The sequence below is a fragment of the Haliaeetus leucocephalus genome, unplaced genomic scaffold (assembly GCF_000737465.1).
Source record: "Haliaeetus leucocephalus isolate CR32 unplaced genomic scaffold, Haliaeetus_leucocephalus-4.0 Scaffold906, whole genome shotgun sequence".
Classification (NCBI taxonomy): domain Eukaryota; kingdom Metazoa; phylum Chordata; class Aves; order Accipitriformes; family Accipitridae; genus Haliaeetus; species Haliaeetus leucocephalus.
The window spans coordinates 1,400,084-1,424,950 of record NW_010973342.1 but is presented as its reverse complement, the minus strand read 5'-3'; the positions used below and the strand labels follow the sequence as shown (position 1 = coordinate 1,424,950).

General features: G+C 38.5%; 1 protein-coding gene across 3 annotated transcripts in view; it reads right to left on the bottom strand.

Annotated features, from left to right (window-relative positions):
• The window catches only part of WFS1 (Wolfram syndrome 1 (wolframin)), a 35,900-nt gene extending 11,033 nt beyond the window's left edge, over positions 1–24,867 (bottom strand). The window contains exons 1-3 of one of the 3 annotated variants that reach the window (XM_010583481.1): positions 24,818–24,867; positions 22,751–22,948; positions 3,296–3,378 (exon numbers count right to left, since the gene is read on the bottom strand). In XM_010583481.1, coding sequence (XP_010581783.1) covers positions 3,296–3,378; positions 22,751–22,943 — 276 coding nt within the window. In that variant the 5' untranslated portion in view covers positions 22,944–22,948; positions 24,818–24,867. Of the gene's footprint in view, positions 1–3,295; positions 3,379–22,750; positions 22,949–23,832; positions 23,883–24,422; positions 24,561–24,817 lie in introns of those variants that run through there. The other 2 variants (XM_010583480.1, XM_010583482.1) reach the window with 2 other exon arrangements.

Genomic DNA, 24,867 nt, shown 5'->3' with positions numbered 1-24,867 from the left:
CTCCACAAGTCCACAGTATTATCCGCTGAAAAAAACCCTGTCTGACAGTTTCTCCAAAACTTTGCCTTTGGTATTACCACTAAAAGGTGACTAAAGAAATACCTCTGAAAGATTAATAATTCACATTATTCCCATGTAGATTAAACACACTGATATAATAACAGATCTTTTTCTTCCAGTAAAGGTTAGGTCTCCAGCCTTTCAACTGGTTTCATACACCTGAATGTTCCAATAACTTCTACATAGACAGTTATTGGCTAGACATCATAGTGATTAAACCCATAGCACATACACTGAAACGATCCAAAACCATACAGAAATAAGAAAAAAAATTGGACTAAGTAATCCAAAAGTCAGAACTAAACATTGATTACAAAGTCATGCCAGAGTTTAACAGAGAGTGCACAGATATAGTGGCAGACCAAGAAGAGACTATTTGAGACAAAAAAAAAAAAAAAAAAAAAAAAAAAAAAAAAAAATTTCAGAAATTGCCTGGTAATTCATCACCCAACTGCAGATGTACCTTCAGCTATTTCTTTCAGAAAACAATTGCTTGAACAAGTTACATGGTAAATAACATCCTCTGACAAGAACAGCTGTTTCTTGAACACGTTTGTATTTATAGCCATTGAGATTTTGAGCAAAGCTTCAAGAACAGTAGCACTTAAAGATGCAGCTCTTTTAAGTTTATAAGGATCTCTTGGACATAGAAACTCATATTGCAAAAGTCTAGCAGATCTTGGAATTAGTCACATTGCACAAGGCTACTGTACAAGCAAAATGATAGCGCAACACCTGTTTTATGATAAAGTGGGTTTTGGCTTGCCTGTGGGTTTATTTTTTTTTTTTATTGTTTGGCATTTGTTTGTCTGTTTTGTTGTTTGCGGTTCTTGGGGGGTGGATTTTTTTTTTTTTTTTAATTTTTTTTAGGTTTAGCATTAAGATTTAAACATCTACCTCCTCCAGAAAAACCCACAGAGCCCACCCCCAAAACCTGAGCAATGAGAAAATATTTTCTCTTTATTTTGATTATAAAATTACAAGCTTTTGTGTAAGTTAAAAGTTTTGGTAGCAAAAAAAATAAGCCAAACCACCTCCAAGTCCCATAACAACCAGGTTTTCCACAAAATACTACTGGAAGGTCTACCAGCTTTCTCTGAATAAGCCCTGTGTAACAGGCACCTTTCACTTTCATAGCAAAGCTCCTACCTAAAGATGGCTGCAAAGTTCTGGCCTGCAGCAATCACAGGAGGCAGAACTGATGGGAAAAGGTGTTAACCTCAGATTTGCCATTTAAGCAGTCAGGGATTCAGTCTTTCCCACAAACTAAAACTGTGAAATGAAGTCATAGTTGGTATGCTTAACACCAATCTTCATAGTGTACTTCTCCAAAGGTTGCTCTCACCTGTAGGCTTTGCTAACCGAGGCAGTTATCTCAAGCAGTGCCCTTGCAGAGATCCTCTGGTTAAAGACAGAGTTGCCTTTTCTCCATTACAGAATTCCAGCTGTGGGTGTCTCATTTACATAATTGCTGTACAGTTATTTCTCAATAAAGAAACTACATAAAGATACGGTAATACAGGTTGACAGCCACTCAGAGTGCGTTTATTTCCGTAGTCATTGCAGGGTTATTTTTGAATAAACTCGTAGTAATAACAACAAGCCAGCGAACCGAGTGATTTCTTGTGTTTGACTTCATAATTATTAGCAAACAGCACAACAGCGCCATCTCAGCTTCTCATTCGTACTCCTACAAATGTAAGAAATAAACCCAGATTTTTCTAACTGATTCTAAAGGGGTGTATTCAACAATAGAGAAGAAATATATATTTTTTTAGGGTTTTAAAAACTATAAGTTAATTCCCTCTCCACAAGTCAGAAGAAATTTGATTGCATAGAAAAGAAATGACTGAATTTGGGGCTCCTTTTCAGGCAGTCAATTCATCCTGAGTGCATACTGAAGCAAAATTGTATGCTGGATCTCTTTATGACAAGAATCCTATTATTGTGTGGGAATAGAAAGTGTACACAGTTAAAGAGCTAAAGGAAGGGAGTGAAGGTGGAATAAATAGAGCAGGTTAAAAAATTATTATTTGTATACATACATATGCACACATCATAGGCTTAGATTACATAAGGTATTTCTTACTCAACTGGAAGTTATATCCTGAAAGAATATTTATGGGGTTTGCTTTCTTTTGTGTGGAGGAGTAGAGCCAAAACGTGGATTTTACAGCAGCAATTCCTCTCAAAGCTAAGGCTTCATCCACCACAAAGCCATCAGCTGTTCCAAAGGTGAGGAATTTGTTACTGTCTTGGGTTACAACTCCAAGGACAGCCTGCCCCTCAAACAAGTTGAGATGGAGTGGGGAGTGAGCCTGGCATTGCCATATTTTTTTAACCAGCTTTAAAAGGATTTCTTTCCCATCCCCAACTTTTATTTTTATTTGCAAAAAGACTGGTGATCCTTGGGGAAAAACCCAAACCGCCAACGAGCAGGAGACCATAACCACTCCCTTCTGCTATCAAAACTGAAGCTGGAAAAGAATGCTCAAGTTAAACACTAGCCAAGTTAAACACAAATTAAACCCCTTCTAAACAATTTTAAGCTGTTTATACTAGACCAATACACCAGCCAACGGAATGCAGCAGAAAACTAGTACAATTTTTCTAAAACTTAAGGGACACCTAAAGTGCTACCACATACAGGGACAGGACTGCCATTATTAATTCAATTATATCTGCCATTACACAACTAAACATAGCTAATTTCAATAAAAAAGGAGGGGTTTCTTTTCTAAAATGTGCCAATTCAACAGAGGAATGGTATAAGAGCAAAACATCAACCAATCTCTGTTCCTGCTAAAGCACCTCAACAGCAGTTTCTTCCACAGAGTCCAACCTAAGAGTCCTGGTATCTTTGTACATAGTGCAGTGCCGAACCAACAGCATTTAATAGTCCCTATCTGCACACCTCCACAAGTAACCCTTTGGCACATGTTTGTAGAAAAAAAAGCAAAAGTAGTTCTGTACCTTCTCCATGCTCTCAGCCTACCCTCCCTGTTTTCATATGCATCCTAAAGGCTTACTCAAGAGTTGGACCCGAAATCGGTAACACTCCCAAGCAAGCAGCATTTCTTAAGGCGGAGAAACCATCTGGCATCACCTTTCTTTGAACAGTTTAAGATCAAAACAGATGCAGTTCAACTAAAGAAGAGATAATAGTTCTACAGCAGGCAGTGCTGTTTTTGGAATTAAGAGCAAACAAGAGTGGACAAAGAGTATATAAAATTACCTCTGTTTGTGCTTTTGGCTCTCCAGCTTTGGCCCTCTCAAGCAGCTCCTCAAAGAGCACTTCAGGTTCTTCCTTCATGCCCTCTATAAATTAATTTGATAAAGAAAACTGTTTACTAGCAATATTTGAAAGTATTTTATAAATCACTGCTTTATGTGGTTGAAGAATTAAACGATCGTATCTAAAAAACCCAACACAAGTATTTTGCAAGAACAGTGGAAATGAACTCATTACAACATTTACACTCCATCTCAGTGTTGTACTTCAGCGTATTTACCATTACTTGTTATTTGGTACCTGCCACAGGATGACACATACAATTTACAGTTTCTCATTTACTTCCACAGAATTCATTTCTCAATAGCGGAATATTCATTACGATAAATATAAGTACACGTGGAACAGGCAGTATGGATCAGCTTTTGTATTATTACTATTCTTATTCTTGCTCGCACTTCAGTCTTTCCCCTGGCAGCCTCTTTATTTAGTAGTGCAGCCTTTCCAAGAGCTTTGAAAAATTAACCAGCCTTTAAAACATGTCCAGTATATTTGAAAGCTCAGCTCCTCAGTCTCTGGAGCACACAGAAACTAACAATGACTGCACCTTATAAACCTCGCTATTTTGTGTCTAGCTCCACACTCGCACCTAATTTTTTTCTCCTATCTACTGTACACATACAGACTTACACAATTTTTTTCTTCAAAAGCATCATATTGCTCCACCAGTCAACAATAAAGAAAAAAATCTTGAGAGCTTTATCTGACATCCAGTGTTTGTAAACAACATTATGCTGCATGCTACTTGATAAATGAAGAGTATGTTTAATGGAAAAGCTGACATATGTCAGAACTGCTACTTTTTTTGAGATGACTTCTCATAAATTAGTTTGGGAGAACTTTAAAGGGAAAAATCAATACAACTTGTACGCTCTAAGTTGGGTAAATGTAAGAAAGGACAACAGACCACTGATTCAGAATAACAGCTTTATCAGCCAACCTAAAATTGTAGTTAGAAAGGAAGATCCAAACTCAACAGTAAGCGCCAAAGCTTGACCCGTACATACTGCATTACCCTGCAAGGTCACCAAACGCACTGTGACACTCCGTAGCTACATACAGAGGGCACAGACAGCATGACAAAGTATGGTTAGGAAGCAGAGTTTCCAAACATAGGAAACCAACTGAGAGAAGCTTTCTGGCATCCACTCACAGTTACAGATTTCAGTCTCTACCTAATTTGGGCAGCAATAACACGAGAAGCTGGTAAGCAGCCCCAGCAGCTGAGGTGCCATTCAGTATCAGAGTTTTTCAAAAGGTAGGAGGAAGGAAGAAATAAACCCCATTCCAAATAATCTCCTGAAGAACAGGGCTACTTACATTCTTTAACATCCCTGGTACTGGGACTATTTCCAAACAAGAACAGGCTACAAGCCAACGCTTTCATTAAAATGGATGTATTTTAACAAGAGCAAACCATGAAGTAAGTTTTCTCCTTCACCAGGCCATAGTTTTGTCTGCCAAGCTCCGCTTGGAAAAATAGTAATGCCAGATTATAACATGTTGTCTGGCTAAACAGGGTGAATAATGAAAAATAATTTTCATTTAGTACTTGGTCTGTTCAGAAAGCTGTAAAAATATTATTGTAAAATAGGCAAACATCATGCCAGCAAAATTAACCACTTCATCTCCTTGCCCTGATATATAACCAACAGGATTGAACTCTAAACAAGTCAGAATCCTGTTCGCCAGATGGAACCACTCACACCAGCAGACATCATTCAGGGGCTCTCTGCTAACAATAAACAAGAAGTTACAGGAAAGAGCATATTGTTTGAAAGAAACATAATATTCATCCATCTGCCCCACCCAAATGAAAGAAGCTGGGCAAGGCACTACTCTTCTGCTTCTTCCTGTGCTTTCATATTCATTAACTTCTTTTACATCAAAATTTCAGCTGCAACTGTCTTGGCAATGCATTTTTTCTCTGTTCAGGTTCTCTACATGTTGAGAAGAACACGACAAATATTTTGGTGATATTCTGGATAAACCAATATAGGAGGCACCATTCAGAAGTTAGTGTTTGCTAATCAAGTGGAATTTACGTACACATACACAAAAAGCAAACTATAGAAAGCTGTTTGCTAAACTGATACAAACCCTCATAAGAAAGGCAGTTCTCTGGCAGTTATACAAGCAAAGCCGCTTCCTTTCTCTCCTGCTCCACTTGCCACACATAGGAGCACAGCATGGCTCTGACCCCTTACACCTCTTCTTGCTTGGATGAATGTTTGTTAGATAAGAACACTTATTACAATAGAAAGCTGTAAAGCATTCCCATTTTATTTCTTCAACACTAGGATACAGTTACTTTATTGTAATTGCACTGCAGATTAACATGTAAATAACGTTCTTTGTGAAGACAGTAAAAAAAAAAAACAACCAAACAGAAAAATTAAAAATGTGCAGCCTTATGGTCCAACTACCACCTTCACTGAGAAAAGAAAATAAAACGTGCTGGTACTGCAGCAAAATTGTTGAAATGTTTTCCTTAAGAGAGCTGACTGCTAGAGGAAAGAAACACTTTCTGCTGTTATTTTCAACCTACTGCCCAATCCCTCCCGCCCAGTTATCACTTCTATGTACTCTCACATGTGACCTATAAATATAAGATAGTTAATTAAACTTATGTCTGTGGGTTGGTTCTGTAGTTGTAGGGCAAGGGTGGAACAGCAGGTTGCAGAGTGTTTTGGAGATCAAATTTAAAATAGCTTAGTATCATAGTGTTCCCATAACTAGCAATATTTTTCCTTTGCTTAAAGGATAAGCAAGAGGATAAGTAAAAAGATAAAGCATGAACAACTCAAGTTTCACGACTACCATATCAATTTACTTTCTCATAAAGTATTTAGGTCAGTTTCTGAAGGTAAAAGGTCCAAAACAGTCAAAATGCGTTTTGGAACAAGGATGGACAACACGCACTTTCCTTCAATTCAGCTCAACATTAGAACACATACTACACAGGAGTAAATGCACCCACCATAAAAATACCATAAAAAGTGGTGATCTATAACTTATCACCCTTGTTCTTAAGCATGTTTTTAGTCAGAAAATGTCTTGATGTGTATTCCTCCCACATAAGAGTACTGCAATGGAAATGCTGTCAGTAGAAGCTTTTATTTTCCAGCTTTGCTAAAAACTCATGTCTTTTTAATGTCAAATTTTACTCTGTCTTGAATATAAAAATTTCCAGAAGAGAGGAACATTCATCTTACAATACTTCATGTATCTTTTATGACAATTAAAATAGACTTCACTAGCTGTTGTGTGTCAGGTGCATTTATATAAGCCAATGAAGTCTATCAGTTATTCAAGGTTCACAAGCACCACAGTCATTCAAATGAAAGCAGGCAAGTGAAAGCACACAAGTTTTAGGTGGCACGTGGCATTCCTATAGGAAACAAATTAAGACAGGACAGGGACGTGGAAGTGTGGTTAGTACTTAATATTTGGCTGCAGTTCCTACTCTGCCACCAAGACCTCGTGTAAACCTTAGTTCATCATCAGGCTGCTCTGTGGTTCAGTTCCCAATTTAGTTAATTTTACCTTCACAGAGGCAGGTCACTCAACAGAAATTATTCAGTGGATATTTGAACAATGACTTTATTAATAAAATTTTAATGTTTTATTATTCTATGTGATTAAGTCTTAAATGAAATTATATGGTATCCTTTAACTTTCTCAGTTCCACTCAAAAAAAAAAAAAAGTAGAAAAAAAAATTGTGATCTGCAAAGGATGAAGCAGATGTATTTCTGAGTCTGCTGTGTTTATGTCCTCATACTACAGAAGCATTTAAACCTCTGAAGGGCTACAGAAATATCCACTTTTGATATTCAGGCTTTTCATTTAACAGGTTAAAACTGTCACTTAAAACCTATTTTATTAAAGCACTTACTAAAAAAGACTCCATACAATGAAACTGATAAAGACCTGTATGCATTTCACAGTCATACACAGCATTTAGAAGACTAAGCTGAAACTGCGTATTATTAACTGATAGACTTAAAAGGTGCTGTCAAAACATTACTAGAGTCATTTCTGTTTACTAGTAAAAAGTATGTTTTACAACTCCAGGAAAAATACTCAGCATACAGAAGTCTAAACACAGCTGTTTATATAGGTAGATTGTAAACAGGCTGATGAAAACTAAAGACTACTATTTACTTTTTGAAACTTTACACATTACTTGGCACACTAACTACATAAAGTGAGATTCCAGCTTTGTTGCTCTAGGCTTAAACAGAAGTTTAGCATTCATTTCAGCATAGGCAGGCATTTTTACTGTTTCTGTTAGGTTTTGACCAGAAATAGGAAATGTGGCAAAAAGAAACATTTGAGTTTTTCAAAGAATACTATGCAATACTATGCTAGGATGCCATTATTGTCCCTTACCTCTGAAATGTGGCAATTAAATTGACAAGAAGGCAGTTAATCCATAGTAGTGGATTAGTCCAAGTGAGATTGCAAGATTATCAGTGCTTAAAATTTTTAAGTCACAAAAGGGAGATGACATCATTGATTAAATATACATGTTAAGACTCATCTTTGGACTACATCAAAGATTAAAACACAACAAACTCTTCAACATTCATAGAAAGTTTTGAAGAATGGACTTAAACAATCTCGATAAGAAATCTTTACAATGGAAAAGATTTGATAGACAACCAGAGTACACTGTGGTTGTCGTAAGATTTTCTGCCCAGTATGCTAGCACAAATCAGTGATGGACGCAAAAGATTCCCAACCTTTCTAATAGCATTAACATATACAAGTGAAACATATTACGTGTACATCATTGTAGTTAGGTTGACTTGTTGCGAAGTGTCTGATGACATATTTAGCAAAATGTTTTACACACACTTTAGACAAACATTGTTTCAAAAAAATAGCATTTTAAATGACACTGTGTATGACACTTCCATTCATGAATTGTAAAACACAAAGACACATAAATAATAATACTTTCATGTAAGGAAAGATTTTTAGTTGTATATATACATACAGAGTGGATCATACACACACCCCCATCACATAAAACAACCTCAATTTTCTAAGTGCTCTTCTAACCACTAGGAATCACTGCCTTCCTTCAAAAAAAACCACAACCCCCCAAAACCCCAACAACAAAAAAAACTATTAAAGTTATTTCATGCAGAAAGAATCAATAGAGTGCATGCTGAATAATAAAAGTGTTTGTTTATTTACTTTCCTACCAACACATACACATTAAAGCTCTCAGTAGAGTGGATTTACCCAGACCAAGGGAGTTTTAGCACTTTGCCTGCTATTACCACCCCCTGGCCAGGTACATACAGCTCCTTCTTCTTAAGTCACAGCTACAGCACCTGAATTCCAGATAAAACAAGAGGAGAAAGACCATGAACAACAAATACCACAGTGAAAAATTGGTATTTTAAAGGATCACAATCTCTTAGCCTTTTGAGCTTAAGATCTTATTTGTTCATGCAGTTATTAGGGGCCAGCCCCAAGACAGTTATGTTATACACAATAAATCATTTTTTACACAAACGCAAGCTGGGCACTTCCAAGTGCTTTGAATGGTGGAAACCCAGTGAGAACAGGGTAAAAGGAAAACTGAAAGCAGTTTCTCAGACAGGAAGCAATAATGAAGACAAAGTATTCATTTTAAATATGCAAGTTTAAAAGAAATTACACGTTTTACAAGTGAGTATTAAAGCTGTAGGGAAACTCTACTGAAAAAGAGATTAATGCATTAAGCAACACCCACACTAAGTGTACGAAGGAAACCCGTATGGCATACACACTTTAGATAATCATGACTACAAGCATTAATTTGGGCTCAGAAAAAAAAGTAACAGGGATGTGCAGGAGGAAGAAAAAACCCATGGATTGGGGAGAATAAGGATCTGAGATGACAAGATACGAAACAAGATTTCTGGATTGGCCTTTCCATTTTATTAGTCCGGCAAGTGTTCCTGAAGTGACTGAAAACAGTCAGGAAGAGTTAAGCGTATGCACAATATATCTGTTACATTCAGTCCTGGCCAGTGGCAACACACTTCCAAGCTCACTGAATATGCACCTAAAAAAGCACGTACACACTTTTACCATTTCATGAGCAGATTTGCCAGTTGCTGCAGATGAAAATTGCTATCAAGGCGGCCCAGCAAAGCACGCCAAGCAATGATAAGTAATCAATCTCGCAAACAATCTTCCAAATTTGAGTGGTTTTAAATACAGGTTTTTAAATGCAGTTTCCTTGCTGTTTTGTTTGAATAAACACAACTAAGACACACTGAGAAAGAGCAGAGCAGCAAAAAGGCCAGAAAACAGCAATAATGACCTCAACTACCTCCCAGAAAGTATCACATTCAAGAATGATATCATGATAAGATTTTTAGATACATTTAATAAATAACTTCATGAGGTAACTAGTCAGAGAAACCAAAAGACAGAGAACAATTTTTGCTTCTAGTTGAGCAATGTGCAGAACCTAGTTTAAGCGGTTAGTGAGCATGCTGGTTTTGGCTGGGATAGAGTTTATTTTCTTCATAGTAGCTAGCATGGGGCTGTGGTTTGGGTTTGTGCTGGAAACAGTGTTGATAACCCAGAGATGTTTTCGTTACTGCTGAGCAGTGCTCACACACAGTCCAGGCCTTTTCTGCTTCTCACACCTCCCTGCCATGGAGCAGGCTGGGGGGGGCACAAGGAGCTGTGAGGGGACACAGCCGGACAGCTGACCCCCAATGACCACAGGGATATTCCAGACCATCGGACGTCATCCTCAGCAGATAAAAGTGGGGGAAGAAGAAGGAAGGAGGACACATTCGGAGTGATGGCATTTGTCTTCCCAAGTCACCATTAGGCGTGATGGAGCCCTGCTTTCCTGGAGATGGCTGGACACCTGCCTGCCCATGGGAAGTGGTGAATGAATTCCTTGGTTTGCTTTGCTTGTGCACGTGGCTTTTGCTTTACCCATTAAACTCTCTTTATCTCAGCCCACGAGTTTTCTCACTTTTACCCTTCTGATTCTCTCCCCCATCCCACCAGGGGGGAGTGAGCGAGCAGCTGCGTGGGGCTTAGTTGCCGGCTGGGGTTAAACCACAACAGTGAGCCGCTCCTGTAGCGGCAAGTTAGATTTAGTACCCAGACAGGAGTGTCAGAAACTAAAAATTTGCCAGAGTCACATTTAAAAGCAAAGCCAGATTAAGAAAAAGAAGAGAAGGAAAGTTCTTACAAATAAGAATGCATCACTGTAAAGCTAAGGTCATGACAAAACAAAGAAAAATAGAAAAAGCAATAAATTTAAAATATATACCATGATAGACCAACAGAAAAAGATCTGGAGAAGAACTCAATGCAGAACCTGTTACTACCTTTTTATGCTTTTTCCAGCTCACAAGGTGCAGCAAGCTTAGCAGGTAAACTATAGGGCCTATGGACAATTCAAGGGCAATTGAATATTTGAAAAAGACAAAGCTGTAGTAAAAGATCTACTAAAAGATGTTTGATTGTTGGTTTGTTTTTTGGTGGTTATTTTTTTCCTCTGCCAGATAATAGCATTGAGAAGCTGCTGTGCTGGAGTCTCAAACAAAGAAGCTATGGTTTCTTTTAATTGTGTTTATAACTGTAGTTTCTCTTAATTGTTTATCCAAGAGTTCTATTGAACTATACATAGCAGCGTGAAGCCTCTCACCTAAAACTGAGAAATGGAAAGCAGCAAGTATGATACCAGAGAGATCTGTAACAGAGACCATTAAATCTGATATCCATACAGGGCAAATATGTAAAAGAAAAAAAAAAAACTTAATCCTATGGAAGAGGCAAAAAAGATACTGCGTAAAATCAGAAGAGCTTGTGTAAAAAGCCTTGACATAAGATGTCCCTGAAGCAGCCAAAAGTTTCGATGACAGAAATATGAGCTGGATCCGCCTATCTCCAAAGGCAGCGAGTAAGGCTTGTCACAGAAGTCCTCTAAACAAATTAGAATGTAGGCTCTTACGTGGATAAGTAAGAGATTAAGGAATGAAAAACGAAAAATAGAAATACACTACTCTCATTCTCCCAGGGGAAAGATTATCAGCTTAGACACACAGGGATATACAATAAGGCCTATATTATTCAATGCATTTATGTGTGAATGAAAAAAAAAAAGGGGGGGGGGGGCCTAACATGCAGGTGACAAAGTCTGTTGATGATTCTGTGTTTTTTCAAGCCAAAAAAACACCTCAGAAGCAATTACTGAAAAAAAACCCCAACAAACCCCAACCCCCCAAAAAAAACCCTGCAAAAGTATTTAATGACTGATTAAGTGATAAAAGGCCAGATGAAATGCAGTAAATGCAAACCAGGAAGATGTCTTATCATTGTACACACAGTGATAAGCTATGAACTATTACCACTCAGAATAAAGCCTTGGAGTTGTAACATACTGTTTTACGAAAAAAACAGCTCAGTGCTAGTAAGACACTATTATTAGGGCTTTTTAACCTGGGGAAGAAACTGAGGTAAACGGAGAGAAACTACTCAATGTCTTACCAAATCCAAAAACTAAAGGGCATCAACAGGTTAAAAGTATTTGGCCAATGCCAAATATTTATACGAGTTTTAAAAAGCAACTGCACAAACCAAGGGTAGAAGAAAAAGCCCAGAAAGCACTATCAAATATAAAGATCTCACCACTGAGCAAGAAAGTCTCTAGGCTGCAAGGTGCTAAGGAACATTCTGAGAAGAACTGCTACTGAACACCTTTAACATCTTCGTAAAATATGAATAAAATCAAGTAATGACAGCACTAGCACTGCATTTAGAAAAAGGTCCCTGGCTCTAACAGGCATGCTGTAAATAATAGTGTAAAGGATTCCCATGAAAAAGATAATAAGAATCTTGACCCAGAAAAAGTCTGTCACCGTTCGGGTTCTCTAATATTAATACTGAGAATTGATAGCAACTTCTGCGAGCCTTTGCACAGAGTGCACAAACTGTAATGCTCCAGTGTTAATTCAGGTAGGAGAGAAGAAAAAGCTGGATGGCATCCAGAAGAAAAAAAACCTGCGCTTTGTATTTTCATTAGCTTTATCCAGTAAGCTCGCTACTTAATGCAGGATGTCAAGCATTTCCCCCAGCTCCATGTTATTAACTGACAAGAGTAATTTACATGTTTGATGAAGAGCAGTATGGAACAAGCTTTCATCCACAGGTCTTTCCACCAGCTAAATCACTGGGGTGGGAGTGGGGAGGAAAGAATGTCTTGCTTGACATTAGATCTTCTCCCACATGTGAACAAATTCTCCGTATACCATGAAGTGTACTGATGTCTGAACTGATCTTTGTCACATTGCACAGCACTGTACTTACTTGAAGCTTCAGGCATACATCACTTCACTGCTTTAGCAAGAAGGCCTTACTGTAATTGAATCTGAAAGGGAGTAGCATCTGAATTACAAAGAAAATTAAGTGCTTTTACTTTGAGAGGATACTAGTACGAATAACCTATGTTCGCTGCTCAACTCCACCCCTCCCACCAAGTTGAACAAATAAATGGGTAGGTGGAGACAGACATGACACAGAAAAGACAAATATAGGATTAGTTACTGTATTTGAGAGTCATGGAAGAGGTTTTTTCATTATGATGAACTCGAAGCTGGATTTTTATTGTATCTTCTGTCTAGAGATTTCCACAAAAACATGCCTGTGAAGTGCAACATGTAAAGCTTATCCCGTATTTAATATTAAGATAATAAAAGTGCCTAAGTAGTACTTGCAGATAAGAGTCTAACTCTTCCACTATCATTAAGTTCAGAGTTATAAATGCACTCTGTGCTGCAAGTTTCATCAGGAAAACTAGAGTTTATATTAAACTGTAGCTATCTAACCCAGCACCGGATTAGCTTGAAAAAGAAACAGCCAGTAACAGTTCAGAAACATGCTATAAATCCTGTCCCAAAGGAAGTTAGGGTGGGGCACAGAAAGGATGCGTATATCACCTTAATTATTATCATAAACATCCACAAAGAAAATCAGCTTACTGGAAGCCAGTAATTTTTTAACATTCATTTTTCATCTTCAGTTTGCATTTAAGCGCCCCAAAACGTGTTCTGTCCTCTGGATGTCAATGCCTTATGTAGAATAAGGCTAAAATTAACTAAAAGAGAAAAAGCATCATTTGGCTTCTTAAAAACCAAGCATCCAGCTGCTAAAGACAACCCACCTGCAAAAACTCTGTATTTGCAGACTGCTTTGAAGCACTGGCGTCTTTCAGCTCTGGCCAATTGAATGGGATTCTCAAACCATTGTTATAAGGGAATTCTGTCTCCTACTCCTTAGCTTTCATCGGTCTTGTTCTCTATTCCTCCAATATTTACCTCTGCTAGGGTGCAGTCAGAAAGAAAAGCTGCTATAGCTTCTTATGAAGTCAGCAGAGGTCTGACTACACAGTTCAAAACTATGACAGGACTGTATTGTAATCAACTGATCTTTTTGGACTACTAAAAAGAAAAAGAAACAAAGCATGACTGGAACATCAGAAATAACCGCCTGTCACGAACATGAACCAGTTAATTTATGTTAGAAGACTGAATTAATTTGCTTTAAGAAGGTCACAAATTAAATATAATAGCTATAGAAAATAATTTTCTTGCAGATTCTCAGCAATCCAATGAAGAAAATTTTACAATGTTGAAATATGAAGATTTTATAACATTAGGTAGGAAGCAAGCAACAAGAATGCATGAACATACAAAGTAAATAATGCAGGCATAATTGTTCAAGCAATAAATAGCCAAAGTAGGAAAACGAAAGCTTAAGGGCATGCCTGCCCATGGATATAAACCAAAACAGATACAGCAGAACACATTTTGTGCAAAATCTCCCTAGAAAGTATTCCTTTTCGAGTCATGTCCTATGTAATACCTCCAGTCCCTCTTGGAAGTGTATGGTAGTAATTCTGATACAGTGTTACACAGGATATTTTGCAGGAAAAGTCCCGTCTGCAAGCACAAATCTGGTAAGTTAATCAAAATCCAACAAATTAAAAGTTTTCAGGGAAGAGCACACAGCTTTTTATTACAGATTTTGTCTTCGCTATGAAACAAGCTTTCTAAAATCTCAGACGTACTTAGAAGCAAAGGCATACACACATTAATGACAAAATAAAAATCCCTCCATTTGCTAGAAGATGCTATGTATGCATATCTCCAATGTGAAAAGTGTCCAATTTCTTTCTTTCAGGAAAAACGATTTAAACTGTTCATCTACAGGTAGATTGTCTATTATCAATGTGCTTTTAGAAGTTGGTATGTACATTTTGTAACAAAAAGGTAGGTTCTAATAGCTTTTGTGTGTCACTGGATTGTACTGTTGAGCTTTCAGTGTTCAGCAGAGCCAGTTTGAGTCTCTAGAGAAACCATCCTACTCACCTTCCACAAGCTTCAAAAGTTCAGTGGTATTGTGTGCAGTACAGATGTAGGAGTGAAGTTTCTGGGAAGACTGACATTCCACTTAAAAGAGGCATTAAGCATCATGTCATAAACATGATTTGTACATACAGAATATAATGACACACACAGAGGAACTGACTGGAAAGGGAGAAATATTTTGTACAACAAACATCGTTGCTTTGATAAATGGTTTTACTAACTTTAGATGCTTATTTGCTCATCCATGAGTGTTGAATCTTTCATCCATTCAGAAGCCTCCTGGATTCTTATCTTAACTGCAAAGTAAGGGCTTGGTACAATTAAGAGTACATTGCATGGTTTTCTTCCATGCACTTCAACTTCCATGATTAGAACTTAAGATGGTCCTACTTGCCCCCAGAACAGTTAAAAATATTTATATTAGCATACATTGCCAGGCATTCTATTTTTAAAGGTGGTAACAGGGATGGGATAGAAGGGAATAACATTTGTTTACAGAGGTGTTAAAGGCTAGGACTCAACTCTGCTTTCTCTGGGAGCAGCAATACATTTGTAGATATGGTAATAGTCTTAGTCACATCACAATTGCAAGTCATCAAATAGCATTAAATTGAAAAGGGAACAACTTCTGCACCCCCACAAAATGAAGGCAAATTGTCAGGAGAGCAATAAAACAAAAAGCATGTAGGTGGAAGACTAAGAATGATGATACTATAGAGACTACAAATTTTAAGTGGAGGGAAAACTATTCTTAAAAGGTCTTTCTTCCTAGAATAGCTATTATTGTACAATGAGCATTTAAAGTCATTAAATTAATTTTACACACAACTAATGAGATGGCCCTACTGCTTCTTCTATGCAGGCATCTCTGATTAAATCCTTTATGGATGAGCTGGGATAAATTTAACATGTTCCAAAACTGGAAAGTTAAAAATAAATAAGCTTTCTGTCATTTCTTGGTTAATAATCATCATTATTAACCCTCCCTACCAAAAAAAGAAAAGAAAAAGAAAAAAAAAAGAAAGAAAAACGCAACCTGCAGAAAAGCAATGTGAGAAAGAATTGAGATCATAAACCTCACCAAGCCCACATATTTTTGTAGGTGAAGACTACAGCTATCATAACAACCTGCACAATGCTCAATGGAATCTCAGCAATTATGCAGTTTAGGTTCTTCACCACACAGATACTAGCAGTTCACAGAGCGGCCCTTAAAAAGGACACACTCCAATTGTTTTGCAAGTCCACAGTGCCTTATTACCTTGCTTAGTAAGGACTTCTAACAGTTAACTGACTTTGCAAAGGATTGGCTTTATTTCCCAGCTTACTGTTTCCAGTCTCACCTTCCAGCTTTCGCAATGAAGTGGGCCTTCTGCTACTGCAAGTGGCCATCTAGCAGCACAAGAGTTTCAAGCCTCTCCTTGATTACTGTAGTGTAACAGGGATTTGTCACAGTTTTATTTGCAAATGAATGTACAGGTATTAGGTACTTCCAAATATTTTCTTCCAAAGCCACTGTGAAATACCTCCAGAAGTTAGCAGTTCTTGCTGCTGATGAACGCAGATGCATTATACTAGAGAACTAGTTCAGATGAGGAATGTGCTTTTAACTTTCCAACTGTTCCCATTTAATGCATTTTGTTTGTACAGTGGAACACACACACTGGATTCCTTCTGGAGGAAACTAAATTGAAAGACTGTATTCCAACTGCTAGATTAAATTTCTAAATGTGTACAATAGGAACCTTGAGACCTTAGCATCTAACGATTCAGAGAGCCACTCCTATATCATTACATTATTCACAATAGTAAATTAACCTCTTCCCCTTCCACCCTTCTTCAGCTGCTCATTTCTATCCTTCTAACACTCTGGGACTATGCTAGAAAAACATTTTGTTATCATAAACTAACACAGATTAGGAAATCAATCCACCTGAAAAATAATGAAGGAAGATTGAGTTAGGGCACTTTTCTAATCTGGTTCTTAATTGTGTGAATGCAAAAATTGTTATCAATAACAATATATTTGTTACCAGCCAGAGAAAACATTTACGCATTTCAAATGGTGAAAGAGGCAAAGATGGAGAATCTTTCCTCAAATAAACAGGTGTCCAATTCTATTCCCACATATGGTAAAAACACCAGCATGTTATTGACAACAATAGCAGCAGACCTGAAAAAGCCAATTCCCATTGTTCTGCACCAACTATGACTATGTCCCAAAATTTTATCTGAAAATACAGTCATTAACTTTGTTTGGATAGAATCCTTTCTCCCCCACGGTAATGCCTGGCAAATGAGTTTTCCAGGAGCCTGAATAATTACAGGTAAAATTTGAAGGGGCATTAATAAACTGACAGATAAATTGTTAAGTAATTAATACTTCAAGGCATAATCCTCCCCTTCTAACAATCAAAGATTTTTCTGAGATTTCTTCAAGCTTTGCACAAACATTTCAGTTTGCCTCAAGAGTTAGTCTGTACAAGCAAATTGCCAGAAAATAAAGACACAGAAGTGCTAAAATAGAGCTTTGAAGCAAAGGTTCTTTGTAACCTTAAGTGGAAGAGGCTAACACTTGGAAAATATTTGTAAATTAGAGAGGTTCCCTATTTGTTAGCTATCATTTAGCAATGTGTTGGAGACACACTGTTGTACATTGTTACAATGTGTTGTAAACTGTTTAGAATTTATAAATAGTGAAGATAAATTCTTCTAAGTCATGCAATGTATAAAATAATCCTCTTCCAAGAGACAGAAAAAACCTCATAACCTTCCTAAGTACAAGCAGAACTCCCCACATCTATAAACAAACATAAGAAATTGATTTCTGTCTGCAAAGCTCTCAGTACAAATACCTTTCCCATATGTTCTCTATTCTAGAGCAAGAGATTTGTGTGTATTTCCTTAACAGCAAAAAACCATGGACAAAACAAAAATTAGTTCCTTAACCAAAGAGATGTTTCTTCAAGCACTGCAACTTAGCTTTGAAATGCTCTCAGAACTTCCCAAACTCTCACCTTTGAATTCCTACACGATTCCTCCTCTCCAACCTTACTGGCCAGCAAATGTACATGAATGATGTAAAAAGCAAATCAACTGTTTCACCCACATATAAAAAATAACCACCTTCACACTGCCTCCCAGATTTCTCTATTATCCTAGGATGTCCTCTTTTACCTGCTGACTGGCAGACAGTCAATTTTTAAGAAAGATACTTCACATGCTTGAAAGTACTTAAGCATTACAAGAAATGGTAACACCTCCAGATAACTTGCAGCACAATTAAATATTCACCCTGGGTGAGAGTCAGCCCAGTTCAAGTTACCATTATGGCTGACTTAAAGCAGTTACTTGAACCCAGACATCCCAGGCAAGTATCCAATCACTATGATATTGTGAGAAGTTTCTCTGAACTCTACTTTCTTTTCATCTGAACCGAAAGTGAAACATCGACTGGGCCACAGAAAGCTACTTTCTAGCTCAGCAATACAGACCACTTACCTGGAGTGTGGATTCATGCATCTCTTCCAAAACCATTACATTAATAGCAGTGGTATTCAGATACTCACATGCTAAGTAACATGTTGAAGGTGCTTCTTTCCTAGCTCTGCTCTTTATACACATAGAAGAAATGGTTCCACTAGCAGGAATGATGCTTTTAAGACTATTTGTAAAATCAAGTGTTGGGACCTTCAGAGCTCTCATACGAGCTATTTCTTTTCACGTTGCTTTAGGGCTGTATCTGAAGGAAGGAGGATGCATACAGTGGATGAAATACAGTTGCGAAAAAGGGGTCTGTAGCAGCTGGACAGAAACTGAGAGGCCTGTGCACCTGAGAAGCATAAAAGTGTTTTAGGAGCTTTGAGTCTTAGTCTGTTTCAACAAACTTCACCAGACTTCACTAGCAAGCAGCCACTGGTCTTCCTTGCTATACACCCGTGTTCCTCTTGGCACGGACTACTAAAATAATGGCAGAACTTTTTTGTTTCAGCAACCAGCAACACTCCTGTAATTTGCTTACATGAATACTGATGACACAATGGTTTTAAAATTTCAGAAGCCCTAATTAGTAGTGCATATGCTTTGCTCACTAATAAACTTCCTGTCCAGGAACATCCTTGAAAGAGTAACAATTTTTAATTTTTTTTAATTAATTTTTAAACATGAGAGTTGGCGTATTGATACCAATTCCATTCCTAACACGTACACAAAAGACAATAACTTACATAAGCAAGTTTTCCAGAGAATGCAACAGCTTTGGGCAGAAATAGGAATACCCTCCTCTTTCTTTTAAAGCAACAAAACAGTATCTACAAATCATCTCAAGATCAACAGTTGAATAGTTTTTTTCATTAAATCCAGATTTGATTTGCAAAATAAATTCTCAAAGCACCGTTACCTCCCATTGTAAAATGAAATATACAAGGAATAACAAAACCACTACCTAATGATACATTAGCAGAAGATAGATTGAAAAACTGCTAAGAAAAAACCCTATAGTATAGGAGTTCGATCCAAATGAAGTACCTGTGCAGCTGAAGATGTGTGTTTGCTTAAGTGCTTTACTGAGTCAGAGCCACGGCATTCACTAATTTGCTCGATTATGCTGCAAGATATGGATAATGCCGCAGGAGATGCATGTTTCCAGGAAATAAATTACTTAATGTTCACATTGATGCTATAGCCTTAAACACAGCATATGTAAGCAGAGACTGGAAGAAAAAGCACAGATCAGAAATACAGATATGTTGGCAAGAATATTTCAAGAATCACTGAATGGCTGAGGTTGAGACCTCTGGAGGTCATCTGCTCCAACAGCAACCCCCCCCCAACCCTGGCTCATGCAGGGCCACCTAGAGCTGGTTGCCCAGGACCATGTCCAGATGGCTTTTGAGTATCTCCAAGGACGGAGACTCCACAACCTCTCTGGGCAACCTGTGCCAGTGCTCAGTCACCCTCACAGTGAAAAAGTGTTTCCTGATGTCCAGAGGGAACCTCCTGTGTTCCAGTTTGTGTCCATTGCCTCTGATCCTGTCACTGGGCACCACTGGAAAGGGCCCGTCTCCATCGTCTTTGCATGCTCCTTTCAGGTATTTATATACATTGGTAAGATCCCCCTGAGCCTTCTCTTCTCCAGGCTGAACAATCCCAGCTCTTTCAGCCTTTCCTCGAAGGAGAGATGCTCCAGCCCCTTCATCATCTTTGTGGCCCTTTGTTGGAGTCTCGCCAGTCTGTCCATGTCTCTCTTGTACTGGGGAGCCCAGCACTGGACCCAGCACTCCAGATGAGGCCTCACCAGTGCTGAGCAGAGGGGAAGGATCACCTCCCTCCAACTGCTGCCAATGCTTTGTCTAATGCAGCCCAGGATAGCAGTAACTTTCTTGCAGGAAGGGCACATGGGCATGGGGTAGATAGACTTGAGGTAAAACTGCCTTTCAAGATAGTATTTGAGATGGACATTGTACATCTCCCCTTCTCCAACAGAAATCATAGCTGATTTGTTAAGAATTAAATAACTTCTATTACAAATTTCAGTTTGTAGAATTTTGTGCAAGATATTTAAGTCGCCAGTAAAGAGGAGTGTTTTACATATTGAATAATATTTATTGAGATGGCTTTCTGTACAGCAACGTGCTGGTCTTTTCTGTCCTCTTTTACATCATTCAGAGTTACAGTCATCATCACAGTGACACATAGTGACTATTCAAAGTAGCTGACTTGTTAATATTCCAAGAAAGAAGTTGGAATAGCTGTTTCCAGAACATCTGGTCTAGTGCATATGTCCTTTCATACAACCAGACCACAACACGCCATGGCTAAGAGACCAGATCCTTCACTCTTCCTAGATCTATCAGCAACTTGAATGTTATTTATTGGGAAAGGCTCTAGTGATAGCCAGGAATACCTTCTCTTTCAGTTCAAATATTTCGAAAATTGCTGAAGTGCCAGTTTTCTGAGACATCACTTTTTTCATATTCATTTCCATATGCACATACATGACTGAATTTGTACTGTTATTTTTACTTCTTTCTGAAGTCCTACTAAAATTCCCGTTTTTAAGTTCTGATGACCAATGCTGCTGTGAGTGGAAAAAAACCTCTGCTTCCTTTTTTTAAAATGACTTTTCAGTTCTAGAAACTGTTAGTGTTATGACAAATGACATAAATCTAAAATAACCATAGAAGATGACACTGGATGAAGAAACATGATCAAACTTATTTAATATCTAAATCCAATAAAATTTTGGTTGTTAGAGACTTCAGCATGACACAATGGCAACAGTAACTCATTCTGCAGCATTCAATACTTGCTTATATTAAGATGAGGATGGAAAGGGCAATGACAGTGGCACCAGGAACTGAGACTATTTTCATGGTAAGAGATTTAAAGTAATCAGGAATGAGTCACAACTGAAATGGAGAAATACCTCAATGCTCCAAAGCCTTCTTTTATAGGGGCACAAACAAAAGCATCTATAATACATAACTGAATAGCAATCATCAGTAAATACACAGGCCTGTAAAAAGAATTAAGACAAAACTTGATATGATTTGAAAAGTCTAGTATTTATACAGAATAAGAAAATCTCCAAATTAGCTAGAGAAGAATACCTGACAGGATCTCTGTGTAAAAACACCACCAGATTCATAGCTTGTATTCATTTGAATGTGGGCATGAACAACAGAAACCTATGTTTTCATATTATGTAATCATATTATAACCTATGTAATCATATAACAACAAAGCCCAATATAACTCCGTACCATATTCCTAATATTGTTGCTATTATTTCTCTGTTGAAGCATACTAAGAAACTGGAGAATGAAGAAAGGAAGAAAACATACCTGTTAGCACTGATCCTAAATTAATAATCATGTAATTAATGTTAGAAGTGTCAATTCTCCATCATCTCTGAATTCTTTTACAGGTGGGTGACATGACAAAGTTGGTAATGATACACTGAGGCATGTCAGAAATTCAGGTATCCAAAAAATTCTCCTCCATCTGGAACGTGCCTTTTAGTAACAGAGAACCCAGAAGGTTCCAACAGTCAATTTTGAATTAGATGCGAACAGTAGATGTGCTAACACAGCCACAATATTGGCCTGAACTATGTGCAGAGCTCAGCTGCCTCTGATACATGCCATGTAGATATTAACACATTTAATAATCTTAAACTCTAGCCATATTACCTTCAATAGAGTGACTCATATTTATGAATGTGTCGTGGTTTAACCCCAGCCAGCAACTAAGCAACATGCAGCCGCTCACTCACTTCCCCCCTACCCAGTGAATGTTGTTTGCTAGACCTTGAACACAAGACCTTCTTGCACAAGTGTTAGATGACAAACTGAATTTAAAACTGGAACTCAGCAGCTGAATACAGGAGCTAGATATTTTTCTTTCTACCTTTTGCATGAGACACTTTGCTCATTCCATCAGTTTTTGCACTCCCTGAAATTCAATGGTTTCACAGTGAGGGGGGAAAAAAGAAGGATCATTCTGCCTTTCAAAGTGTATCATGATTCTTAATCCAACTTCTTATCTGCCTGCTAATCTTAACTTCATTTCTGTTGCTCTGGTTTCATATATCAGCTTATTATTCCCTCAGTCTACATTACACTAGTACATATTCATCCACGTTAGAATTCACATTAAAGCTATAGTTAGCATGCGATCTAGCCAACTAAAGAAATTAAATTGAAACTTTAATATTATGCTAAATGACATTTAATTCTTCCTGACAATTTTTCAAACAAACTTCTTTCCTGTTGCTTTATACACATAAGAAAAACTGGATGGGAAACTCAAAAATATGCACAAAGCAAGCTGCAGAAGAAAAGTCTCTTCCACAACAACAGGTTAAAAGAAATCGGAGAAATTTATTTTCCTACTTTACTGTGTCTCTTTAAACAGAGTTTAGAATACATATACACACAATAATCTCCCAGTGTTTAACATAAGCCAATTTTGCATAAAAATTGCTTTCATACTTACCATTTTTTTCAGCTTTCTCCCTGCTATGGGAGTAGCCAGGAACTGAAGAGGAAAAAGTTGCAGTATCTCCTGAAGATGGTCCAGATTTCTGATTGTTCTCACTACGGTCCACAGCAGCAGCATTTAGCTGGGACCTTCCAAGATGCAGCTGGGGGTGAGAGGGACTTGAAGGGGGATCAGGATCTGAATTCATTTTAGCTGCAAAAGAGGGGAATAATGATTAAGTATCACATAGTAGGGTTACAACATAAAACCAGAGTAAAAATTTAAAATCTGAATATATTTGCAAAATTAGTTGAACAAAAAGCCTAGAAAAAGGCTGATAGCAACTTCAAGATGTATTTATACATTCTTCAACAATTCCAAGCATGAGCAGCTATTATTGAATAAGACCGACCACATATAGCATTGTGCCAGAATAGCGACTGCCTTTTTTCCTAACTAAATAAGAACTGATTTTCAAGTGTAGATAAACAGTATTGATATGTCTGTAATGATAGAAAAATTCACCTCATATCAAGGGCCTGGTTCACAGCTACCACATAATCAGGCGACAGAGAAAGACAAGAAAGATAAGGCAAAGGAGGAGAAGATGTAGAACTCTGTCACTAGAAATGAGAGGAGGGACACCACCAAAGATGCTCTTTGCAGACATTTCCAATTGGGATACATATGATCCAAAAAAAGGTGACTTCACTTACTACTAAACTACTATCCAATTTTATAAAAAATAATATTCATACAAAAAACCCACTAAGGCAGGAAGGGAAAGGCCTTACAATTCCTTACAAAAGAAGGCCTTTCAACTTGCACTGTAAGCACTCTCCTAAATGATGAAGGGATCTCTGTTCTATAGTAAAAAGTTCCTTAAATCAGTAAGCTTTTATGAAAAGTGCTTACTGAATGCTTAGCTTTTACAAGACAAGAAGTTGCAAAGTATGCGTATACCACCCCAGTGTAACACACAGTAACTCTTGCTGCTTAAGAGCAACTTTCCTGAAGTTAAGCAATTCGCAAGGAACATCGTAGAAGTGTCTGGGTACAAACTATACATTTTAATTCTGTATGTTCAGAATACTGACCTGAAGATGTCCTTGTAAAGATGAAAGTAGTATAGCCAAAATCAAAGATACACTACTTCACTCAGCCAACAACTTCTTCCGCTTAAAGGACACTAAAATCACAACAGGGTGCTAAAAGTACCAGCAATATTACCGCTGTCAAACATATTCTTTGTAATCTAGACAACTTGCTTGCCAGAATTAAGCTTCCCTAAACCAGAAAATATTTCACCGATATAAGTAAACGCATTTCTGTATTATGTTTCTACATCAAGTTATAAATAAACCAACGCAGTTCAGTTCAACCTCCAAACAGCCCTAGGAAAACACAGAGACCAAAATACTTTCCCAGTCAACCAGCCTGAGTATTTGTCACCACTATACTATCACAAAACTTACTTTGCACCTGGGTTTGAACTTGACCTTAGCGCTCTGAAAGCGAGACGAGTGCGGGCAGACAGGCTGGGGCTCCGCGCCCGGCCGGCAGCGGCCGAGGATGCGCTGCGCAGGGGGGGACGCCAGCCCTTTCGGGGCGGACCCCGGCCGGGCAGGGGAACCGGGCAGGCAAGGCACCTCTCCGCTACACATGCGACGAGCAGGAGAACGCTTACCTCGGTGTCAGCCAGCAAAACTACTCCCGTCGCCAAAGTCACTCTGCGCTCGTCCTACAAAGGACACCGACAACTTTCCCGACTGCAGGCTTCGGCGCGAACAGAAGCCAGCCCTCAGATCTGGTTTTAGGATTTCCTCTACAATCCTAGGGAAAAGCAGGGCAAGCCTTTCGGGGAGCCCGGGCTTCTTTAGAAGCCAGCCGGCGCCCACGGGAGGAGCCGGGGGCCACCGGCGGGCCGCCGCCCCGGGACGCCCGCCCGGCCGAGCCTCGCTGCCGGCGGTGACTCGGCAACTACCGCCGCCCGGCCGCTGCCGGCGGGGGGGGGGGGGGGGGGCGGGAGAGAAGCCGGCAGCTCGGGCCGTCCTACCCGGGGTCCCCGCCCCAGACGCTCACCGAGCCCGGCGGGGCGAAGTCACCAGCGCGGACTCCCGACGACAAGTTTC